Source organism: Argentina silus (assembly GCF_951799395.1).
Source record: "Argentina silus genome assembly, chromosome: 8".
In the NCBI taxonomy this organism is placed as follows: Eukaryota; Metazoa; Chordata; class Actinopteri; order Argentiniformes; family Argentinidae; genus Argentina; species Argentina silus.
This window is the reverse complement of record NC_139662.1, coordinates 9,823,100-9,844,329: the sequence shown is the minus strand read 5'-3', so window position 1 is coordinate 9,844,329 and position 21,230 is coordinate 9,823,100. Positions and strand designations below refer to the sequence as shown.

At 44.3% G+C, this 21,230-nt stretch overlaps 1 protein-coding gene across 3 annotated transcripts; it reads left to right on the top strand.

The window, feature by feature from the left end:
* The first annotated feature begins 449 nt into the window (after positions 1-449).
* On the top strand, positions 450-19,703 carry LOC310808763 (cryptochrome-1-like). 3 transcript variants are annotated; one of them, XM_083675836.1, is made up of 14 exons: positions 450-632; positions 6,394-6,502; positions 6,846-6,988; positions 7,342-7,526; positions 9,478-9,566; positions 9,772-9,912; positions 10,044-10,355; positions 10,619-10,770; positions 14,179-14,381; positions 14,815-14,919; positions 15,123-15,380; positions 15,714-15,797; positions 16,087-16,202; positions 16,411-19,703. In XM_083675836.1, exons 1-14 carry the CDS (start codon positions 472-474, stop codon positions 16,417-16,419), a joined length of 2,067 nt encoding a protein of 688 aa, XP_083531962.1. In that variant the 5' UTR covers positions 450-471; the 3' UTR covers positions 16,420-19,703. The 3 variants fall into 3 exon arrangements, with proteins under 3 accessions (XP_083531962.1, XP_083531961.1, XP_083531963.1); XM_083675837.1 differs by adding an exon at positions 6,189-6,233 and having other exon boundaries at positions 538-632; positions 16,087-19,703; XM_083675835.1 differs by having other exon boundaries at positions 16,087-19,703.
* The last annotated feature ends 1,527 nt before the right edge of the window (positions 19,704-21,230 follow it).

The window sequence follows — 21,230 nt, the reverse complement described above, 5'->3', positions numbered from 1 at the left end:
AGCGGTGTGATACCCAACACTAAAATCATCTCCCTTAACTCACTGTAGCCCACTGCTTAGTCCTTTCACCCTCTCTTGTGGTTCAGGATTTTAAACCTGCCTGTGTATTCGAATGAAAAGTGTGCTGATGTTGATCTTAGATAAAAGATCTGTTCATATTCATCTGTTTTTGTTACTGATATGGTTGCAAGTTAGGGAATTAGGAATGACATGGCAGATTTTTCAATTCAAGGTTGTGATTGGTAGAGTCCATATACCGTAGTATGTAGTAGTACCTAGTAGTACCTAGTTATTACCACCAACATCATGGAATGCCTAGGATGTACCTTCTTCCCCCAACCTGTTTAATTGCATTTATTGATCTAAATGTCTTAACTGGAAACTAATCAATGTTCTCAAGTTAATTAATGTTAATTGTTTTCCTCTCTATTTGTCTCCTTTAGGTGACTCTCGTTGCCCCCTCTGCATTCGATGGCCCCGCCAAATTCCATCCATTGGTTCCGGAAGGGTCTGCGTCTCCATGACAACCCGGCGCTGATGGAGGCGGTCCGGGGGGCAGGCACGGTTCGCTGTGTTTACTTCCTGGACCCGTGGTTCGCTGGCTCTTCCAACCTTGGAGTTAACCGGTGGAGGTGAGTGCAGCATATCGAAGAAAAGCTGTGTTCATGTAAACATCATTTTGATGATGATGTCCACTTTAGATCACTGCTTTTACAATGGGAATTTTACAAATGTATTCATTTCAGTCCCATGATCTTATCTGCACAAGTAGTATGCAGAGTATTTGAGGTATTTATTTTGCAACGGTCTGTTTAAGCCTTTAAACAGACAAACAAACAGAGTACTGTTGATGAACAACATTATTGCAGGTACTTTACTCCCATGAAAAACACCTGCGCCGTCTCATTAGAGAATTATGGAGGCAGGATGTGAGGGCTGAAAAGCGGGAGTGCCCTAACACACAATATGGTGTCACTATTTCTATAACACTCAGACACTCTGTGACTGTTAGGTGACATCTGGGGTTTCAGCATCCTAAAAGCCATGCTGCGAACATCTTTCATGTATTATTCCAAATTGACATTGCTCAGGATAGTTTCCAAAGTATAGTTTCATTTCTCATAGGAGATGTGTAGAGTCTAAACAAAAGCATGGCCCAGTCCTAAATACCCCAAGGATAGGGGTAAAAAAACCAAAAACATAGGAGAGCTCCACCAGTATGTAACATGGTTGGCACAATGACCATTAGTTTGAGTCAGAGATTAAACTGACAAAAAAAACGTTGTTCTCTATCATTAGATTAGGCAGTATTTCTATAAGGTGAGGTTACTTTATATAAAGTGAGGACATAATTCACATCACTGAGAGGTCAGTAAGTCCATGATGTGTGTTTATAGCTCGGGTTACTTGTGAGATATCTCAGCAGGTCTCTATGGGTCAGTTAGTCTGTGTTAGTGTGTGTGTGTGAGTGTGTGTGTGTGTGTGTGTGTGTGTGTGTGTGTGTGTGTGTGTGTGTGCGCATGTGTGTGCGCATGTATGTGCGCATGTGTGCGTGAGCGCGCATGCGTGCATGTAGGGGGGGCTGTTAAAGCCATCTACCTGATCAAGTCACTGGGTGGGAAAGGAAAGCTCAGGACTCCCTGGTGGTCATTGCTCACTGGCCTACTTCACCACTTAAAGTGCTATTTGTGCGTCATCCAAAGCACGACTGTCGATAATATCACACTGACCAGTGGTTTTATCTCACAACATCCTGGTGGTTTTGCCTTTTTTTGTATAAATAAATGGTTTGGGTTGAATTGGGTGAAGCTGTATGTAGCCAGCCATAATAGGGCCAATGTTGGCCAAGTAGATTGGCCAGGTATTTTAGCTATGCTTGTTTTAGCTTTGAGTTTGCACTTTTGCGACTATTCAATCGATTCTACCAGGAAAACTATATAAAGGCCAGCTTCGGAATTTCAAGGTCTGACTCTGTCCTTTTAATTGTAAGAACACACAGCTGCTGTGTCACGTGTGTATCCATGGCACGGGACTGTGATCTTGTTACAAATAGACAACATAAGCCTCACTCACCCACGTGAGTCTCTGGCTTGTGTAGGTGGGGATCTGGTTGGACATCAGCCCTAACCCAGAGAGCTAGTGACTGTAGTTACACCCTAATGCAGGATTTAGTTCCATAACCGAACCATAACAACTGATTCTGCTAATGAGCTTCTCCTCAGGACTGAGTTAAGCTGAATAAATCAGGTGTGTTTGTGTAGGGCTGGGAAAAAAAACCTGCACAACCAGTAGCCCTCCAAAAGGAGGGTCAGCTCCACCTGGCCTACACTCTTGGAAAAAAAAAGTTCTACAGTACCAAAAGGGGTTCTCCAGCTGGCCCTGTTGAGCATGAAACCAAAAGGGCTTCTACAGTACATAGCACCAAAAAGTGTTCTTCAGAGGGTTTCTCTTACCTACAGGGCTCACCGAAGAACCCTTCTTTTTTAAGAGTGTACTGTAGGTGAGCCTCCACCTTCCACCCTCATACTCTGGTGTGATGTTTCACGATAACCTGGGAATTATATGTCTGAAAATAGGGGATGGAGTAGCTCTGTGAAAGACGTTGCTGTATACCCAACTGTATGGTTTACCATTGAAAGTCTTGTACAAGTCCTAGTGATTATACCTGACATAGCACTACCATGCGAGTCATCACTCATCGAGGTGAAAGAATGTTCATGGAGTATTTACAAAAACGGGATTCGTTAATCATTCCCCATTCCCTGCGTAGAGGACACAGGAGTGGTGTTTGCATGGCCTATCTGGGCCTACTCATGCTATCTCTCCTCAAAAGAAAACCTCAAACCTCAGCTTCTCACCTCAGGCTCAATCCAATTGATTCACGACACAATGCATCACGACCGTTTTTCAAAAACACAATGATCTATTTTTATTCTCTCAAAGGGAAAAGGAAATTGGTTAACCTTATTTTTTGAAAAAGTTTGAAAATTGCTGCATGGAAGAATTAGGTTAGTGTGCCAGTATATTCGATTTCTGCGTCATCGGGTTGTTATGGTGATGACCCACTTCAGCGCAGGATTGCTGTTGATAGGCTGCTTGGTTGGCTGCGTCTTCCTGTTTATTGATAGAGGGCATGTGCCAACTGAACACAATCCTGCTTGTTCCTGTAATGCTACAATCATTCTCTATACGATAAGAATTATATTTCCCATGGCTGCTTCTCTGTCTTTATTGATATGGGGCCATTTGACAACCCACACATCACAGGCCTTCATTGTACCCAATTGGCATACATATCTCGTTTTTTCCACCCTGTAGTATGACATTCATTCTCAATAGGGAGATCAAGTTCAAGTTTATTTGTTTCATACAGTGCAGGGAGTAAAATTCTTGGGCTCGGTTCCTTGACAATGCAGCATACAATACAAATAATACAAATAATACAAATACGCAGTAGTGCAATGAACATTCCTATAAACTGTACATACTGTATCTTCACTTATACACACTGCTCTTATACTATATACTACTGCTCTTCTGTACATATCTGTCTATACTGTTCATAATGCACATACCCTTATTTTTTACTAATCTTATAATGCTACTGTTAATACACTGCAGATATCTGTACATACTGTACATATCTGTTTATACTGTTCATACTGCATTCCATATTTATTCTGCTTATTTACACTGCTTATAATGTTACTGTTAATACATATACTGCTTACACTGCACTACTTATACTGCTCATATACTGCTTATACTGCACTACCTGTATATATTGTTCTGCTTTTTTTTTCTGGTTAGACGCTAACTGCATTTCGTTGTCTCTGTACTTGTACTCTGCACAATGACAATCAAGTTGAATCTAATCTAATCTAATCTAACGAGGTAGGACAAGACAATAAGTGACATAGTGCAAGATAGTGAGACAAGAGAATAAGTGACATAGTGCAATATAAGTGAGACGGTTGGACAGTGACGATTGTTGGGGACACAAGACAGTAGACATGACACAATTCCAGTATAAATAGTAGACACCGCTTAGAAGAAGAGCATTTGTCATTGTCCTTGTGGATTATACTGCGTACGAGTTGAATTATTCATCGTCACACCCTGTGGTGATTGCTGGATGTTTGCTCATCTCCTGTCGCTGTTAGCCGATGATCCGCAGATGTGATAAGGAACCCAGCTAGCCAAGAGCAGAGAGTCCAGCATTGGGTCTGTGTGGCACTAGTTTAGCATGGTGTGTTACTCTTGTAGTGTTTTCTATGCTACTATGATGCTGTGCGACACACACACACACACACACACACACACACAAACACAGAGTGTTCCCAGTGGCCTGCGCCTGCGCTCTCATATCTAGGCCAGTGCACTTATGTAAGACATGGCATGATGTATGACACTGCTGCATGCCTGAGAACACAAGCAGCACTGTGGAGTGCTATTCACACACACACACACACACACACACACACACACACACACACACACACACACACACACTCGCACACACACACACACACACACACACACACACACACACACACACACACACACACACACACACACACACACACACACACACACACACACACACACACACTCTCACTCTCACACACACAGACACATCACTCAGATAGAATAAAAGCATCCTGCCTCATTTATTATTATAGAGGACCTCCCCCTTATTGTTTGTTTTGCACCCTGTTTGCTGCCTTTTTACTGTCACACATATTCTTTATGTGTGTGTGTGTGTGTGTGTGTGTGTGTGTGTGTGTGTGTGTGTGTGTGTGTGTGTGTGTGTGTGTGTCGTTGAGTGTGAGTATGCTGACTGTGTGGGGATTGGGATCAGTGGCAGCTTTGCTCTCTGTTAATAATCGGAGCACACAGTCTGAGCATGCCCAAGCTACAGCGCCAGGATAACCCCTCAGAGCTGAGATTTAATTGCTGTGTATCTCACCTCTTCTCTAAGAGCTCTTAATAAACTGGGGAAACTTTGCTTCATCACATCACACCTTAGTGGTTAATTCTTGTGTGCTTAGCAACTCACAGTCTCTTTAGATGATAGTTAGTAGAATTTCCACGACACCCTGGAATCAGACACACGGTCAACTGGGCCCTGTTCAGCCAGACAACCACACAGTATTTTAGGATTAACTGTTGCCCCATCAAACGTTGTGGAGGCTTGCAGTTGTTGTAAGGCTTTTGAAATGTGCGTTTTCAGGCCCAACGCTCACCTTGGCCGCAGGTGACACTGTTTCATTGAAAGAGTTGAGTTGATGAATGTATTGATTATTGAAAAAAAAACAAAAAAAAACGATACAACTGGGTGATATTTTAATTGCGGAAGTGCAACAAACCGTTCATTAGCAAGAGAGAGTATTCTTTTGATCAGTTACGGTCGTAACCACGAGGAGATTAAAAAGACAACACTTTGAAAAGACTGTAGTAGTCTGAAGACTGGGCAACAGCAGGGTAAGATTAGAGAGTAGCCAGCTGATCCCTACCTCCTCAGACGGGCTATGAATGAACTAGACACCTGTGGCTGGGAGTGAAAGAGCAATGTAAGAGGGTTAGGACATGATTGAATCCCATTGAACTCAGTCCAGTTAGCCTGGGTTGGAATCATCATTCTAGCTTCATTGAATCACTACGGTATTGGTGACATTGTGGGGGAGTTTGGCACTGCTTATCTGGTAAACCAAAGTCATACCATGTGACTTGGTGGCACCAGTCAATGGCTTTACCTTATTTGCTAAGAGAGGCTAAGTGCTCTCTGCTCTGACACACAGTGAGGTGGGAGTGTGGGGGATGGGGGGAAAGGGGACACCGTGCAGACTGCTGGACATTATGATAAGAGGGCGTCAGAAAAGGGCTGTCGCCTCAGAGGGGTGACTTGTGTCAGACCTACCCCCTTGCTCACTACAATACATACTGTTGATACACACACACACACGCACACACACACAGACAACACACACACACACACACACACACACACACGCACACACACACACACACCCACACTTTCATCCCAACAGCAAGTTGTTAGTGGAGCACAAACCATCAACTGTGTGCCTCTCATTTGACTGCCGATCTCCTGTGTAGATATTGTCAGTGAAATAACCTATCTGTACATTAATGGCTTCCTGTGATGCACTTTGTCACCCACCGAACAGGTCTTGATGTCTGAACAGACTGAGTAGCGTGAACAAACAGACTGAGTAAGAATTGAATGGCTGGCAAAAAAAAAAAAACTGTTGAAGTTGTAAATTGCTTTTTGTGCCATTTCCTCCTGGGAAGAATTGACAATCAGATGTTGATGAATTGACGTGTGTCTTCTTCTCTCCTTTCCTCTTCTCTCCTCTCCTCTCCTCTCTGCAGGTTTCTTCTACAGTGCCTGGAGGACTTGGATGCCAACCTCCGTAAACTCAACTCCCGCCTTTTTGTCGTCCGCGGGCAGCCTGCCAACGTGTTCCCCCGACTCTTCAAGGTGAGTGCCTGCCCTGAGGCGCTTTCCGACGCAGGCCTGGGTCAGACACAGTACACATTATGTCAAATACTTGAAAGTACAGTATTTGAGGTTGGTTTTGAGTTTTGAGTTTACGCTTGTGGGACTATAAGCATTGGTTCCAATTGTATCAGGCAAACTAGATGAAGCACACCTCAATTGTACGAAAGTATTTGATATACTGTATGTATCTGACCTTGGTTTTGAGTAAAACCACACACCAATCAATCTCATTAGACATACGTAGTGGATAAACCAGCAACTGAATAAGTGGTCATTCTTGTCTTTCATCATCTCCTCTCTCCTCCTCCCTCTGTCCCTCCAGGAATGGAAGATCTCCCGTCTCACCTTTGAATATGACACAGAGCCATTTGGGAAGGAGCGGGACGCTGCCATCAAGAAGCTGGCCATGGAGGCGGGAGTGGAAGTCATCGTTAAAACCTCACACACCCTCTACGATCTGGACAAGTAGGAGAGCCGTCTATCTTTCTTTGAAAACATTTAATTTTATAGCTCTTTTTGCTTGCACATAACATAACACACATTAATACACATTAACTACATATTGCTTTGATGCACCGATCAAAACACAAAACAAAGAAAATCCACTCTGTAAGGCTGACAAAACAAAGGGCAGTAATTGAAGGGCACTGCAACCTTGGGTGGCCTAATCACTTCAATTGCAAAATACATTTAAACATTGTCTTTTATTGTTACTGTTTGTCATACACCTTTATTTTTCTTTTGTGCCAAAAAAAGTCTAACTAAAAACTAAAACTAATCAGACACACCACTCACCCTGTAGTCCTGTGTGGTTGCAGGGTCATTGAACTGAATGGTGGGCAGCCCCCTTTGACCTACAAGCGTTTCCAGACCCTCATCAGCCGCCTGGACCCCCCTGAGATGCCTGTAGACACCCTGTCCAATAGCCTGATGGGCCGCTGCATCACGCCCGTCTCAGAGGACCACGGGGACAAGTACGGCGTGCCCTCCCTGGAGGAGCTGGGTGAGTCTGGGGTCAAGGGTTGGAGGTCATATGCCCGCAGCTATATAGAGCTACAAGGTTCGCCTATTGGTCCACACAGTTCAGGGGTCAGTGTCCCCAGGCCACCTATCCTATATGGTCATCTTTTCATCTATCACCCCTCTATATGTCTTTCTTAATAAAAGAAAATGAAACACAAAATATTTAATCCAAGGAAAACATTTGCTTATCAACGGTGGAAATTGATGGCATGGCGGGAAGGTAGACGAGAAGGTTCATTGTACATTTTGTCAACTCAACAGATAGACTGCCAGTTCCTCCGGGGACACTGCCTCTAAGCTGCCTCTAAGGTACACTGCCGAGGTCATGTGGGGTTATGTAATTTTTAACCCTCTTACCATAGAGGCTGTTCTCATTATCTTTTCCATTCACAGATTGACTTCATTCCACCTGGGTAGGTAGCGGTCAGCTATTATACCTGTAGAAACCTGTACTGTAACATTAGATCAGAAGAGCGTCCAAGCTGTCCAATCCACTAATAGCCAGCATGGATTGTAAAGTACACTAAGCGTTTGATTTGGAAGGGATTTGAACATGAACTTGTGAACTGTATTAGGTTAATCTCATTGTATAACGGTGCACTGTAGGTACAGTTTGTCACAGACAAAGCCTTTCAAGGGAAAGTGTAGCTGTAAACATTACAGTATGCTTAGGCCTATTGGAAAATATAATCATGAACTAGATCCATCAAAGTTTCAGAGAGGGTTTTTTTAGGAACAAACTAGATGACGAGATGACCTCTGAATACTCAAGTAATGTTAATTACGTGAGAAAGAACTTCAGCCATCTCTCCAATGGCCTTTGAAATTAGCACATTGCTTTGCCAGTTGTCCATTGACAGAATGGCCCATCGATTCAACATCTGGTACAGTAAGTGAGCTAGACTGCTGTACAGGGCAGGGCTGGATCTGTGGTCGCTAGCTAGGCGACTGCAGGTCACTGTGCATTGACCATCTGTGTAGCTATAGCTAGCTGGGCTGGGCTAATGTAGGTCAGAGCTGTCCATTGGCCATCTGTGTAGCTATAGCTAGCTATGCTAGGCTTCTGTAGGGTAGGGCTGCATCTGTGGTCACTAGCTAGGCTACTGCAGGTCAGAGCTGTCCATTGACCATCTGACTGTGTATCTATCTAGCTAGCGATGCTAGGCTACTGTAGGGCAGGGCTGCATCTGTGGACGCTAACTAGGCTAATACTCAGTCATTTCTTGGCACCAGTAGATGGTGGCAGACACCTGGCATACACCCATTTACAATCAGAAGATAAACCTATTGAAGAAGAATGCTATGCGTTGATCCAATTGGCTGAAGCCTTTCCAGCTTCCCAAGAAGTCCCACCCTAGTTGACTACATGGCGTCCCTCATGCTGTCACAAATGGAATGAATGGGAAATGTGCCTGCTCTTTCCATATCTATGATTGCAGGGTCAGAGGTGTCCATAGACCATCTGGGCAGCTAACTAGCTAGCTAGGCTACTGCAGGTCTGACCTGGCTATGAGGCCTCGGGGCCTGCTGTCATGCAGCTTGTTGTCCCGACCAGGTCTGCTCTGGGTTCAGCAGGCAGCGTCTGTCACAGCCTATCTGCTTCTCTACAGCTGGCGATGTCATTGCCTCCGATTGCTACTGTAGGAACATTTAGGTCACAAGCGGAGGATGGAAAACAGGGAACAGTAACTCATATGATTTAGAGAAGGGGCAGTGCTTACAAAATAGCAAATTATAATTTGTTTTTGTGTTTATGTGAGCCTTTGTTCATCCAGAGAAACACTCTGAACAGTGTATTCAATATCTGAATTCACTGTCCATGTTTGGATTTTTTAAATATCATACAGTACACATGTGTTTTATGAAATACATACATGTTATTAGCAGTAGTTGATCTCCCGCTAATCTTATCTGGCTGTGTTTTCCCTCAGGCTTTGACACAGAGGGGCTGCCATCAGCAATGTGGCCAGGAGGGGAGACAGAGGCACTGACAAGGATAGAGCGCCACCTTGAGAGAAAAGTGAGCATAGTCTTTCTTAAGCAGTACACACCCACACATACTCATCTCTCTCTCTCCTCTCTCTCTCTCTCTCTCTCTCTCTCTCTCTCTCTCTCTCTCTCTCTCTCTCTCTCTCTCTCTTTCACACACACACACAGCCACACGCATTGTTTCATGACAATACATTTTGCAGCACTCTCACCCGCTTGTCTCCCCCTGTGCGTAGGCATGGGTGGCCAACTTTGAGCGTCCGAGGATGAATGCCAACTCCCTGCTGGCCAGCCCTACAGGCCTCAGTCCCTACCTGCGCTTCGGCTGCCTCTCCTGCCGACTGTTCTACTTCAAACTCACTGACCTCTACAAGAAGGTGAGCCCACCCACACACAAGCCCACCCACACACAAGCCCCCCCCCCCGCAATGTTTTGAGCATTTCATCTCAGTGAACACACCCCATGACTTCTCTCATTCTCTCGTGTGTCTTCTCCCTCTCCTCTCAGGTGAAGAAGAACAGCTCCCCTTCCCTCTCCCTCTATGGCCAGCTGCTCTGGCGTGAGTTCTTCTACACGGCCGCCACCACCAACCCGCGCTTCGACAAGATGGAGGGCAACCCCATCTGTGTCCGTATCCCCTGGGACCGCAACCCCGAGGCGCTGGCCAAGTGGGCTGAAGCCAAGACGGGCTTCCCCTGGATCGACGCCATCATGACCCAGCTGAGGCAGGAGGGCTGGATCCACCACCTGGCCCGGCACGCCGTCGCCTGTTTCCTCACGCGGGGAGACCTGTGGATCAGCTGGGAAGAAGGCATGAAGGTATGAAGGAATAGGAAACCCAGGAAATCGGAATGTTATTTGTCTATTTGTTTATTAGTTACCACCCATCTTCATCTTCGGCTCTTCTCACGCACCCCAGACACCACATAAACCGGTAAAACCACACATTGATTTGCTCTTATACCTTACTACACAAACACAGTAATGCTGGTGTTATTATACCCTGTAAGAGTGCAACTCGATGCAAAGTGTTACCAAATGTAGTCTAGCATAATTTATTGTATTGTGCTTTGCTGTGTCAGGTGTTTGAGGAGCTGCTGCTGGATGCAGACTGGAGCGTGAACGCCGGCAGCTGGATGTGGCTCTCCTGCAGCTCCTTCTTCCAGCAGTTCTTCCACTGCTATTGTCCTGTGGGCTTCGGCCGCCGCACAGACCCCAATGGAGACTTCATTAGGTGGGTATAGTTCTAGACCACCACCGCCCCCCACCCCCACCCCAACACCCCCTTCCTCTCTGTATGCACATCTGCCGGCCTATCCGCCTTTGGAGCACCATTGGAGCACCAACACACACACACACACACACACACACACACACACACACACACACACACACACACACACACATAGAGACACACACTCACGTACAGACACACTGAGGGACTGAGAAGTGGTGATATATGACAGGAAGGCAGCCAGTAGGGACACCTTGCTCCAGACGTGAGGTTAGCCTTAAGCTAGCGTTTGATCCAGTCTGACAGGCGTATGAATTTCTGAAGGGTATGATTCGTCACAGAGGGGCTCACAGCTCTGATGCTGACCATGTTGTTGGTGAGGATTGATATGAGTGGGGAATGATATGAATACCAACTTGTAAAGTTGTTGTATGAAATACTTAATCCATTTTTATAAAGGTAATCAAACCAGGTCTCTCTTGAAAAACGTATTTTATCTCAATGAGACTAAACTGAATAAATAAAGGTTAAATAAATTCATGTTTAATGAACTTTCAGTCAAACTGCTAAATCCAAGGATTGCCAGTAGAATATTAGTTACAATATTAGAACTGTTAATATAACTATCATAAGTAAGTTGACTGTTGGAAGGAAGGAAGGAAGGAAGGAAGGAAGGAAGGAATGAATGAACGAACAAACGAACGAACGAAAATATAGGTGTTTCAAGATGAGAGAGCCAGAATGAGGACATTTCCCAACAACTCCATTACTTTCTTTGGATGAACAGCTTGGAAAGGCCATATGAAAGTGGTTAAGCAGAATAGGGATATATTATCATAGCAGGGGGTAAAGGGATGGGCACACCTTTCTTTTACCATCATAGAAAATCAGCAGACCCCCAGGGGCAAGCGAAGAGAGGGAGAGAGAGAGAGGGAGGGAAACCTCCTGTCCTCTGGGTAAGTGCAGCTCCCTACCAACCACTCTAGCCCAGCTCTAGGGAGGGTACCAGGAGTCACATACTATAGCCAGCCTTCTCCTCTCTCTCGCTCTCCTTCATCCTGTTCTTTTTACCTCTAGTATCTCCATCCTTCTCACTGAAGCTTCAGTTGTACTGGCAATTCACTTGTTTCAGGTCTTGTTAAAGTCTCCTTGTACTGAGACTTGAAACGTCTTTTTGCACATCTCTTGTCTTCTTTCTGAGTACGTTGTTATGTGTGTGCGTCTCTTGTCTGCCACATGACTTCAAACGATTCTCTTCTTCTTCAGTGTGCTCCACTTTGTCACTGTTACTGTCAAGAGTAATTCAGGCTTTTTTTGGTTTTCGTCGTTGTCTTTGTACAGTATATATCTGTATATTACGGTTGTTGTCCTCTGTGTGTTTCGGTGATGGGTAAAAAGTTCAGCTATCCCTCCTCTCCCCTTTGGTCATTGCAGTTGATTGCTTTTAAGATGAAAGCCATTCTCAGCCAAAGCATTTGGAATCCTGTTAACTGTGAACTCAGGTTGAAAAACTCGACCCCAACGCTTTCCCGCGACGCAATGTGCAGTGCTCTGTTCTTGCGACTAGGTAGCTTCTCATTTCATCAGAAGGGATTTTGACCGCTTGATAAGGAAATGCTAAGCCTTGCCTGTATTCAAAAGGTAGAGGACAACAAAACATTTCCTGGAGGGTATGATGGGAGGTGAAGTCCAGAGCTGTATACGTCTCTACTACTACTACTACCTCTACTATTACTCTTGTCCAGGCGCTGGATGGCTCCCCTTGTCAGATCCTTTGTGAAATGTTCTGTGGTGCTCTGCATGTTAAATACAGCCCTGCCTGTTCAAGTTACCCACAACAACAATAACTTCTACAGTTATTAATAACTGAACTACAGTTTATAAAATACTTCATATGGGAAGTTCTTTGTTATAGTAGTTCAGTATCTTCCCAGTTCATCTCCATCCTCTCTTCCTGACTTTGACCCACTTGTACTGACAGGATGCTCATGTTCCTGGAGAAAGGGGTTGTGGTCCCTTTTGGCAAAATGAGGGTGCCACCTAGCGGGAGAGACCAGGCTACAGTATTGTACCTTATTGCTTGTTTGTTTGTCAGTTAACGGGTTTCTCTCTGCCTTGACTCGGAGTCACTGTCGTCTCAAAAGCGACCGATGGCAGTCGGTTGAGGAGGAGGGGCAGGGTGACGAACCTGAACCTCTTACTCAGCCCACCGTATGCTTTGGTTTGAGAAATTATTTGAGGGATTTGGGGATGGGGGGTGGGGGTGGGGGGGTGGGTCACTGCCTCTGCTTTCTAACGCGTGTTATAGTAGGAATCTCCGTAGCGTCTGGGCACAGGCAGGGGACCTGTGGCTTTAAACGGCGTCCGTCCATCCATCTGGTCTGCAGGCCTCTGCGTCCTCCACACCCTCCCTGTCCTGTCCTGTCCTGTCCTGTCCTGGGCCTGGGCTCTGGTAACTGGTAAGACGGACCATGTAGGTAGGTGGCCTCTCCTTTTTTAAGGAAATCCAACAAAACAACAACTAAGAAAAAAAGAAAAAAAAAAGCCTTCAACCTTCAGCTCCTAAACCAGGGGTACTGTGTGACCTGACCTCAACTGACCATTACTCTCTCACTCTCGGCCCAAAACTGAGGGCCCTCTTATGTATCTACCTCTCAGGGCTCCCTCAGTCACCATGCACCACCATCACCACCAGCTCTCCTCAGAGCTCCTCTGCTCTACTCTGCTGTTTGTTGGTCAACACAGAGGCTGTATCCTGGCCTACTGGACTACTGTCTCTTGTGGCCGGCTCTTCTTGTTCTGACACTGCGCTCTGAACTACTGTATTATGATATGGAGTGAAATGTGGCACTGTAGATATCACCTTCTCTGTACTGTAATGACACTGCTGTGCCGAGCTAACCCCAATACTGTGATATCACTGTATGTAAGGGGTTGACCACCCTAATAGCTTTCCCAATGTGTCTATATTGTATTTCTTAACTGTATGTTTTATAGTCATTTGTTGCAATATACAGTATTGCTATTTCACTTTTTTGGGGGGGAAATCCATATGACTTCCTGTGTCTCTAAACAGTTGTTTGATTGCTCTACAAAAGCTCATGGAGCATATTTAGTAAGAAAGAAACTGAGAATATGAGCTCAAACATGTACACAGTCTTTGAGCAAGATGACCTTATTGGATCTAAAGAATAAGAGAAAATCTAGAAATTGGGGGGGCAAAAAAATCTTCCCCATAAGCCTTTATTGTCCTCTCACACTTTCAGGAGGTCAGACATGCAAAACACATTGACTAGAACTTTCAGAGCATGAATGTCTCCCACTACTAATCCCACCATTTCGCATCCCGGTATCATTCCCTGTATTAATGATGAGATTCTACGCTTTAATCTCTCAATGTGCTTCCAGGCGCTATTTACCTGTCCTACGAGGTTTCCCCGCCAAATACATCTACGACCCCTGGAACGCACCCGAGTCGGTGCAGGCCGCGGCCAAGTGCATTATCGGTGTCCACTACCCCAAGCCTATGGTGAACCACGCCGAGGCCAGCCGCCTCAACATCGAGAGGATGAAGCAGATCTACCAGCAGCTCTCCCGCTACAGGGGACTGGGTAAGGGCCTAGCACAACACTCAAATCGAATCAAACTTTATTGATAGCACACCTCGTACATAAACGCAATGCAATTTGCTTCAGGCAAAGGTCAAAACTGTTAAAATAAGGCACGTACAGTATGGCAAAGATTAAAAGTATTATGGCCTTAAAATTTACAAATCTTAATAAAGGCATAGGACTGGGTATAAGGGCACAGCGGGCTGGCATAGGCTGGCATAGGCTGGCACAGGCTCCTCTCTGCATATTACAGTATAATGATCAATCAAGTCATCAATTTTCTACTATTTTATCGGAATGGAAACGTTGAAGGATGATTTCCCTGGACGTAGATTAAGCTAAATCCTAGACTAAAGAGATCCTAGAGATGTTCTATTGTGATTTAGTGTCAATGATGTGATATTTGACAGTGGTTTGTGTCTCTGTCTGGCAGGCCTTCTGGCTTCAGTGCCGTCCACCAATGGGAACGGGAATGGAAGCATGATGGCCTATTCTCCTGGAGAGCAACAGCAGCAGACTGGGACCAACGCTACACACAGTGAGTAGTTCACAACAACATACCCTTGTCCAATCCATACAAAAGAATGAATGATTGAAATAATGAGTTGTTTTAATCATTTGTTTTCATATCAGTTGTTTATGAGGATTATTTAATGTCATTACTACCAATCAGAAGCCCTCTCTGTCTGCTGTAGCCTACCTTATCATCCAATCACGTGTCCTCCCTGTTCCTGTCTACAGTGCCGAGTGTGTCCGGGAGCATGGTTGCCAATGGAAACGGCAGCGGGAGCATTCCGCTGAATTTTGACAGTGAGGAGCAGCTGAGTCCAAGAGGTGTTCAACAACAACAACAACAGCTACAGCAACAGCCTCAGCATCAGCAGCAGCAACAACAACAGCAACAACAGCTACAGCAACAGCCTCAGCATCAGCAGCAGCAACAACAACAACAGCAACAACAACAACAACAACAACAGCAGCAGCAGCAGCAGCAGTATGGTAGGCCCTTTAGTAGTGATGCCATGTATAATAAATGTACTTCCTATTTCCACTGGTATTACCTAGTATTTACTAGAAAATTATGTGGTAAAAATGTATGGTAACAACCTCAAATAATCGATAGTTATTATTGTTATGTGATTACAAAAGTTAGTACCTGGTCATTTCTGCACAGTGTATGTGTGTAGAAGTGCAACCATAACAAGTCAAGACAATCTTCATTATCCCATAGGGAAATGTGGTCTGCACACAACAACATACACCACTCTAAAACACTCAATAACTGCCCTTACTGACCCAATCCACCTCCTGTGTGTTCTGTGTCTCTCCCAGGATGTTACAATGCCGTGCCTGAGCCCAGCAAAGCCATCCCCACCAGTAGTCTCTTCCACAAGTTTGCTGTTCCACGACAGCCAGGTACTACAGTAAACTACACCTTTTTACCTCTGGTCATTCTGGAGTTGATATACTGATATAGGAGAGACTTGTTTGTCAATGTCGCTGCTTGCTCGTCCATTTGACAAGCTCTAGATCATGTGAACGTTTCATAAAGTTATAAGGGACCATTGTAACATTTGATCAAAGACCTCTGGTTGCACTGTCTGAAACCACTTCACCCGTAGAGAGATACGGCAGCCATCTTAGCAGAGTAGAAGGGGTGTGTCTTGTCTGATGTTCTAACAGTACGTCTCATCTTGTGTCGCAGGGCGTCTAATCCACGCCGTAGGGAGCATTACAGGAAAGAGATGTCGCGAGTCGGAACGCGGTGGAGAAGACAACGGCCCTTACTCCTCTCACAAGATCCAGAGGCAGAGTGCAGAGGTCAGTTCAAGGGTCACACCGCAACCCTGAGTCTGAGGTGAACCACTCGTAAACCGTGATCCTGTACCGATCACGAGACTTCAGAAGGATCACACCATACAGGTGTGACTGTCTGCCCATCTTTAGTGGATCGTCGTGGATCCCGAAAGATCTGTGAATTCTAATTGACACCGGTGTGACATTTGTTTCTCTTTCGCTTGTTGTCCAGAAGAGCTAGTGCTGCCGGGGGATCAGTGTCTTAGTGAGTCTACACTGGAGTCAACAGCTGAACACTAGACGAGACGACATCACCACAATCTACTTCTCAACATTTCCTTCACCAGAGACAAAAACATTTTTTTTTTTTTTTTTTTTTTTTATGGAATCAAAGGTGAAAATGTGAATTGGGCAAAGCGATGTATTTGGAGGTGTGTGACGGTTGTAACAGCCAAACGGTTTTAGACGTGGCTGTCCCACTCAGGAGAGAAAACCACCTGTAGTCTAACCCGCGTCCCCAGTACTAACCTACACTCCCGATCGCAACCATAACCTTAGAGGATGCTTTCATTGTGATAATCAACACCTAAGAAGGCAGCTCATAAACACCAGTCACTCTCTTCAGGCTGAACATTCCAACAGTCTCTCCACAGCCTGGGACAGACATTCAATGGGGTCTGTTCATACAAGCATAAACTAAAACGGTTCACAAGCACACCTCTAGTAACTGTTGATAAGCATACACACAGTAACAGCTGTTCATAAGCATACAGTACACACAATGGGTCATAATCACACATACGCTTACATATTGTAGTTATGACTGCTCATAAGGCCACTGTATACAGTACCAACCCTATGTACCACCAGGCTGGGTGAGCAGCTAGGGGGCAGCGTGACCCTGTGTGTAGTACATCTCATACACTCCCAAAGCACCTTGATCGTCCTCTGTGTACACCAGGCCACCCAGCAGTCCTACATCTCATACCCCCATTAATCACCATCATTAGAACCATCTAGAACACCCACACCAGGGCAGGCTGACCTTTCATGATGAATGTGACTGGCCCTTATGGACTCATGTTCTCTAGAAATATTTACACTCACTTCACGCACAATTCTCTTTGTACATAAAATGAAAATACAGTTTATAAATATTCTATATTTTTTATATTGTGTGTGGTGTGTTGTTGGTGATATTGTAAAAGTATGCTTGTACATACGCTATTCTGATTGTAAACTGAATTTCTAAAGATGTCAACGTAGCCTGAACTGAGGCAGAGAAGGGTTTGTGTCTCAAAGGGTTCTAGAACAGTTTCAGCCGTGAGAGGTTCTAGAACCTTGAAGAACCTAGGGTTCACCACCGTACTTAAAGAATATCATCACGGTTGGTGCGCCCACCCGCACCCTCTGACCAGCCAATTAAAAGTCCAGATTCATTGAATTGTCTTGTTTCCCAGAGCCAATCACATTTTCACCTTGTTTTTCACACAGGGTTTTCAATATGTTTATTTTCTTCTTTTATTGCAGTTATATAAACATAAAATGTCAACATGGGTGTTTATATACTGTACTGTGATAAGTACTGGAAATGTGTCATAACATGTTTGACCTAAACCAAAATGTTTCAACAGGAGATGAGGCCATTTGTAAGAGGAACCAGAACAGTCGGACTTAGGAAGTAGTGGCAAAGCTAAGTCCTCAGACATTTTTCTAAGATTTCTAATAAAAATATAAAAAACTTGAAAAAATATGTCAACAAAACCTGAAATAGGCAAAAAGCCGCTGTTTGTGAACTGAGACATTCCTCAGAGTAGAGAATGGAGAGATATGGACTCTCCCTGTACAAACTGGTAGGCAACTACAGTACCTTCTATCACCCTCTGTTTGACTCTGCTTTTTCTTGTTTTCAATGAGCAGAACACAGTCCTGCTTGAAACGGACTATGTACAGATCCCTTTATTACAAAGCCAGACACTTTTTAATTTTTTTTTTAAAAACAACTCTTTACAAACACACACACACACACACACACACACACTTTTCCCTCATACATAAGACAAACACATACACACACACACACACACAGACACACACACACTCAAATTGTTATGGCTTGAAATACTATTGAATGACAAGGAAAAGCAGATATTTGTTGAAAGGCCCCACCAAAAGCTTGACTTCCACTAGCGGTGGACCTCTGAATCTGAGTGGTGGTTGTTGACAGTGTGACTTTCAGCACAGAGTACTGAGCAAATGGAGGTGTGATTACTTGTGTTCATGTACAGAACTTGCTGTTGGTACAGCTGTGTTTGTACTATCGGCTTTAGGGGGGTCAAGGTGAGCGGGGGGAGGGAGATAAAAAAAAAAGAAAAAATACATTGTAATGTTCCTGTATTGTAATTTTGTCTGTTTCCACAGTAACCAACTGTACACCATGTTAGTTCTTCTTCTGTTTTGGTCACAATGAGAGAAAAAAAGAGTCCAGCTTTTTTTTCTTTCTTGTATTCTTTCTTGTATTCTTTCTTTGTTTTTGTTTTTCTTTCTTTCAGTAAACTGAATGTGAAACAAGCAGGTATCGTTCTGTATGTTAAGTATATGCTCTCTCCTCAGTCTAAACGCTTGTTCTTGTGCGTAATCGACTTTATGACAGGAAACGTTTGGTTTTCTCTTTCACTCAAATAATTGTGCATAATTATGCATTTAACACCATGCACCGAGAATACTGAGGTTACCTCTACAGAACTTCATAGCCTCACAATTATCATTGTAATCTCCTGATAAATCCGAATTTCAAGCATTTTTTTTGCCATCACAGCAGAGGGAAATATACAGTAGGTTTTACTGAGTGCAGTGACCACATTGACACAGTAGATGGCGCCTGAATCTTTCAGCACCATAACCTTTGAATCTCCACCAGCTATCCAGTCACCATCATACCCTTTATATTGGGGGATTGAAACACACCATATCATTAAAGAATGTATTCAATAGCAACACAACATAGAGAAACAAGTCCACAACTGTATCAAGAACACATGCAGACCTCCGATGTTCATGTATGTCTTTAAAAGGGCAATCTGTAATTGGTACATACATTTATTTTTTTACTTTTAAATTAATGATATATAGCCATTGATTATTGAAGAATATATAAATGCTTCATGAGCTTAGTTCAACTGTCTTACCCTATCAGAATCCAAATATAAGCTTGTTTTACTCCATAGTTTGCAAACAAACACTGAATAGCTTCAAAACATGGTTAAAACTATCATTTTGATCTCATGGATGGTCAGACCTTGCATCCATAGCTCTGTCTATGAAATTGAGAGTGGTTACATTTCTCCAGCCCCATTCCTCAGCTGTTTACCAAAAAAGTGGCGGGAACTCTCTTTGTTGTTGTTTGAATTACAGATTGCACCTTTAAAATATAGTGTGGAAATGAAATATTCATAAGTGGGATGTGTCTTGAATTAAAACATTCTCTGAGAGCATTTTTATTCTAGAAACAAACACGTGTCTTCAATCCACATCCACATAAACACACACATACACACACGCTCTCTGCAGGGTACAGTAATGAGCCACGCTGCACAGGTCCACAGGGAAGAGGACATTTTACCACCCAATCAGTCAGTGGCGCTTGAAGTCACCGTGGATGTGAAGAATGGATCCACACCACGATTACCCATTCAATTCACCTCCACTCTCTCTCTTCTCTCTCCCTCCCCCAGCTCGTTCTCTTTCCCTCTCTCTCTCATCCCCCATTCTTCTTACTCCTCTCTCTCTCTCTCTCTTTCATTCCGTTTCATTCCCTCCGCGTCCATCTCCCCCTCCCCCTATGGACTCTTCGGATCTAGAGACATCAGCATGCCTGTGTGCTGGTTGTATGGTATAAAAAGCATGAATAGAATTAAGGAATTGTACGGTATAAAGGTCCCCTCTCTCTCTCTCTCTCTCTCCCTTGTATTCCCTCTGCCCTCCCCCCTCCCCCCCTTCCCCAAGTACCCCAGACAGATCTAGGCATCTACTGCCAGTGTTCTGGGTGTCTGTTGTAATGGTATAGCATAGCATTACAGAGATACAGGAGATGAGGTGGACAGGCGCAATGTGATGTAATATATCATACTCTTAGAAAAAAGGGTTTCAAACTGTTTTTTTGCCTGTCACTGTGGGAGAACCCTTTGAAGAACCTTTATTGACTCCATGCACGTAGAATCCTTTCGGGTTCCATTTAAAACCTTCTGTGGAAAAGGTTCGACATGGAAACCCTAAACGGTTCTAAATGGAACCCCCAAAAGGGTTCTTGAAAGGGTTCTTCCACAGGGACAGGCGGAGAACCCTTTTATGGTTCGAGGTGGCATTTTTTTTCTTCAATGAGTGTACTGTGGTAGTGGGAACAGAGATGGAGAGATTGTCTTGCTAATGATATTGATCAGACACGCCCCGGGGGACATGCTCCATCCACCCCTATAGACCTCTTTTCATCAACACTGGTGAGGAGACATTAATACCACAGCACATGTAACATTATGTGACCACTAACTAACACAGATGGTTGGACACTGACATTCTGTATCTGGGTACTGCACCATACAGTCAAAGGAAGAGAGGGAAACTCTGGACTGGATGTGAGGGTATTGTGTCAAATAAAATTACTTTTCTAAGCTGTAATAATGTGATAGTGTCTTTCATTCTCTGCATCTCTCTCTCCTTTTCTATTTTGTCCCCCCCCCCCCCCTCTCTCTCTCTCTCTCCCTCTTTCTCTCTCTCTCTTTCCCCCTCGCTGACCTCATCTCCCTCTATGCTGAAATCCCATAAGCATGCTTGTCTCTGTAAGACCACTATTAAGAAGATTTAGTCCAACATCGAATTCGCCATCTCACTCTGGGTCCACACTTTAGTTGAACTGCAGAGGGAGATAAGAGAGAGAGGAGAGAGAGAGAGAGAGAGAGAGAGATTCTCCATTTCCTCCCCCATCTAATACAATACGAACATTTCATTATGTCGACATTTTCTTGCCACGTTCAACGTTAGTAGTACTGTCTGACC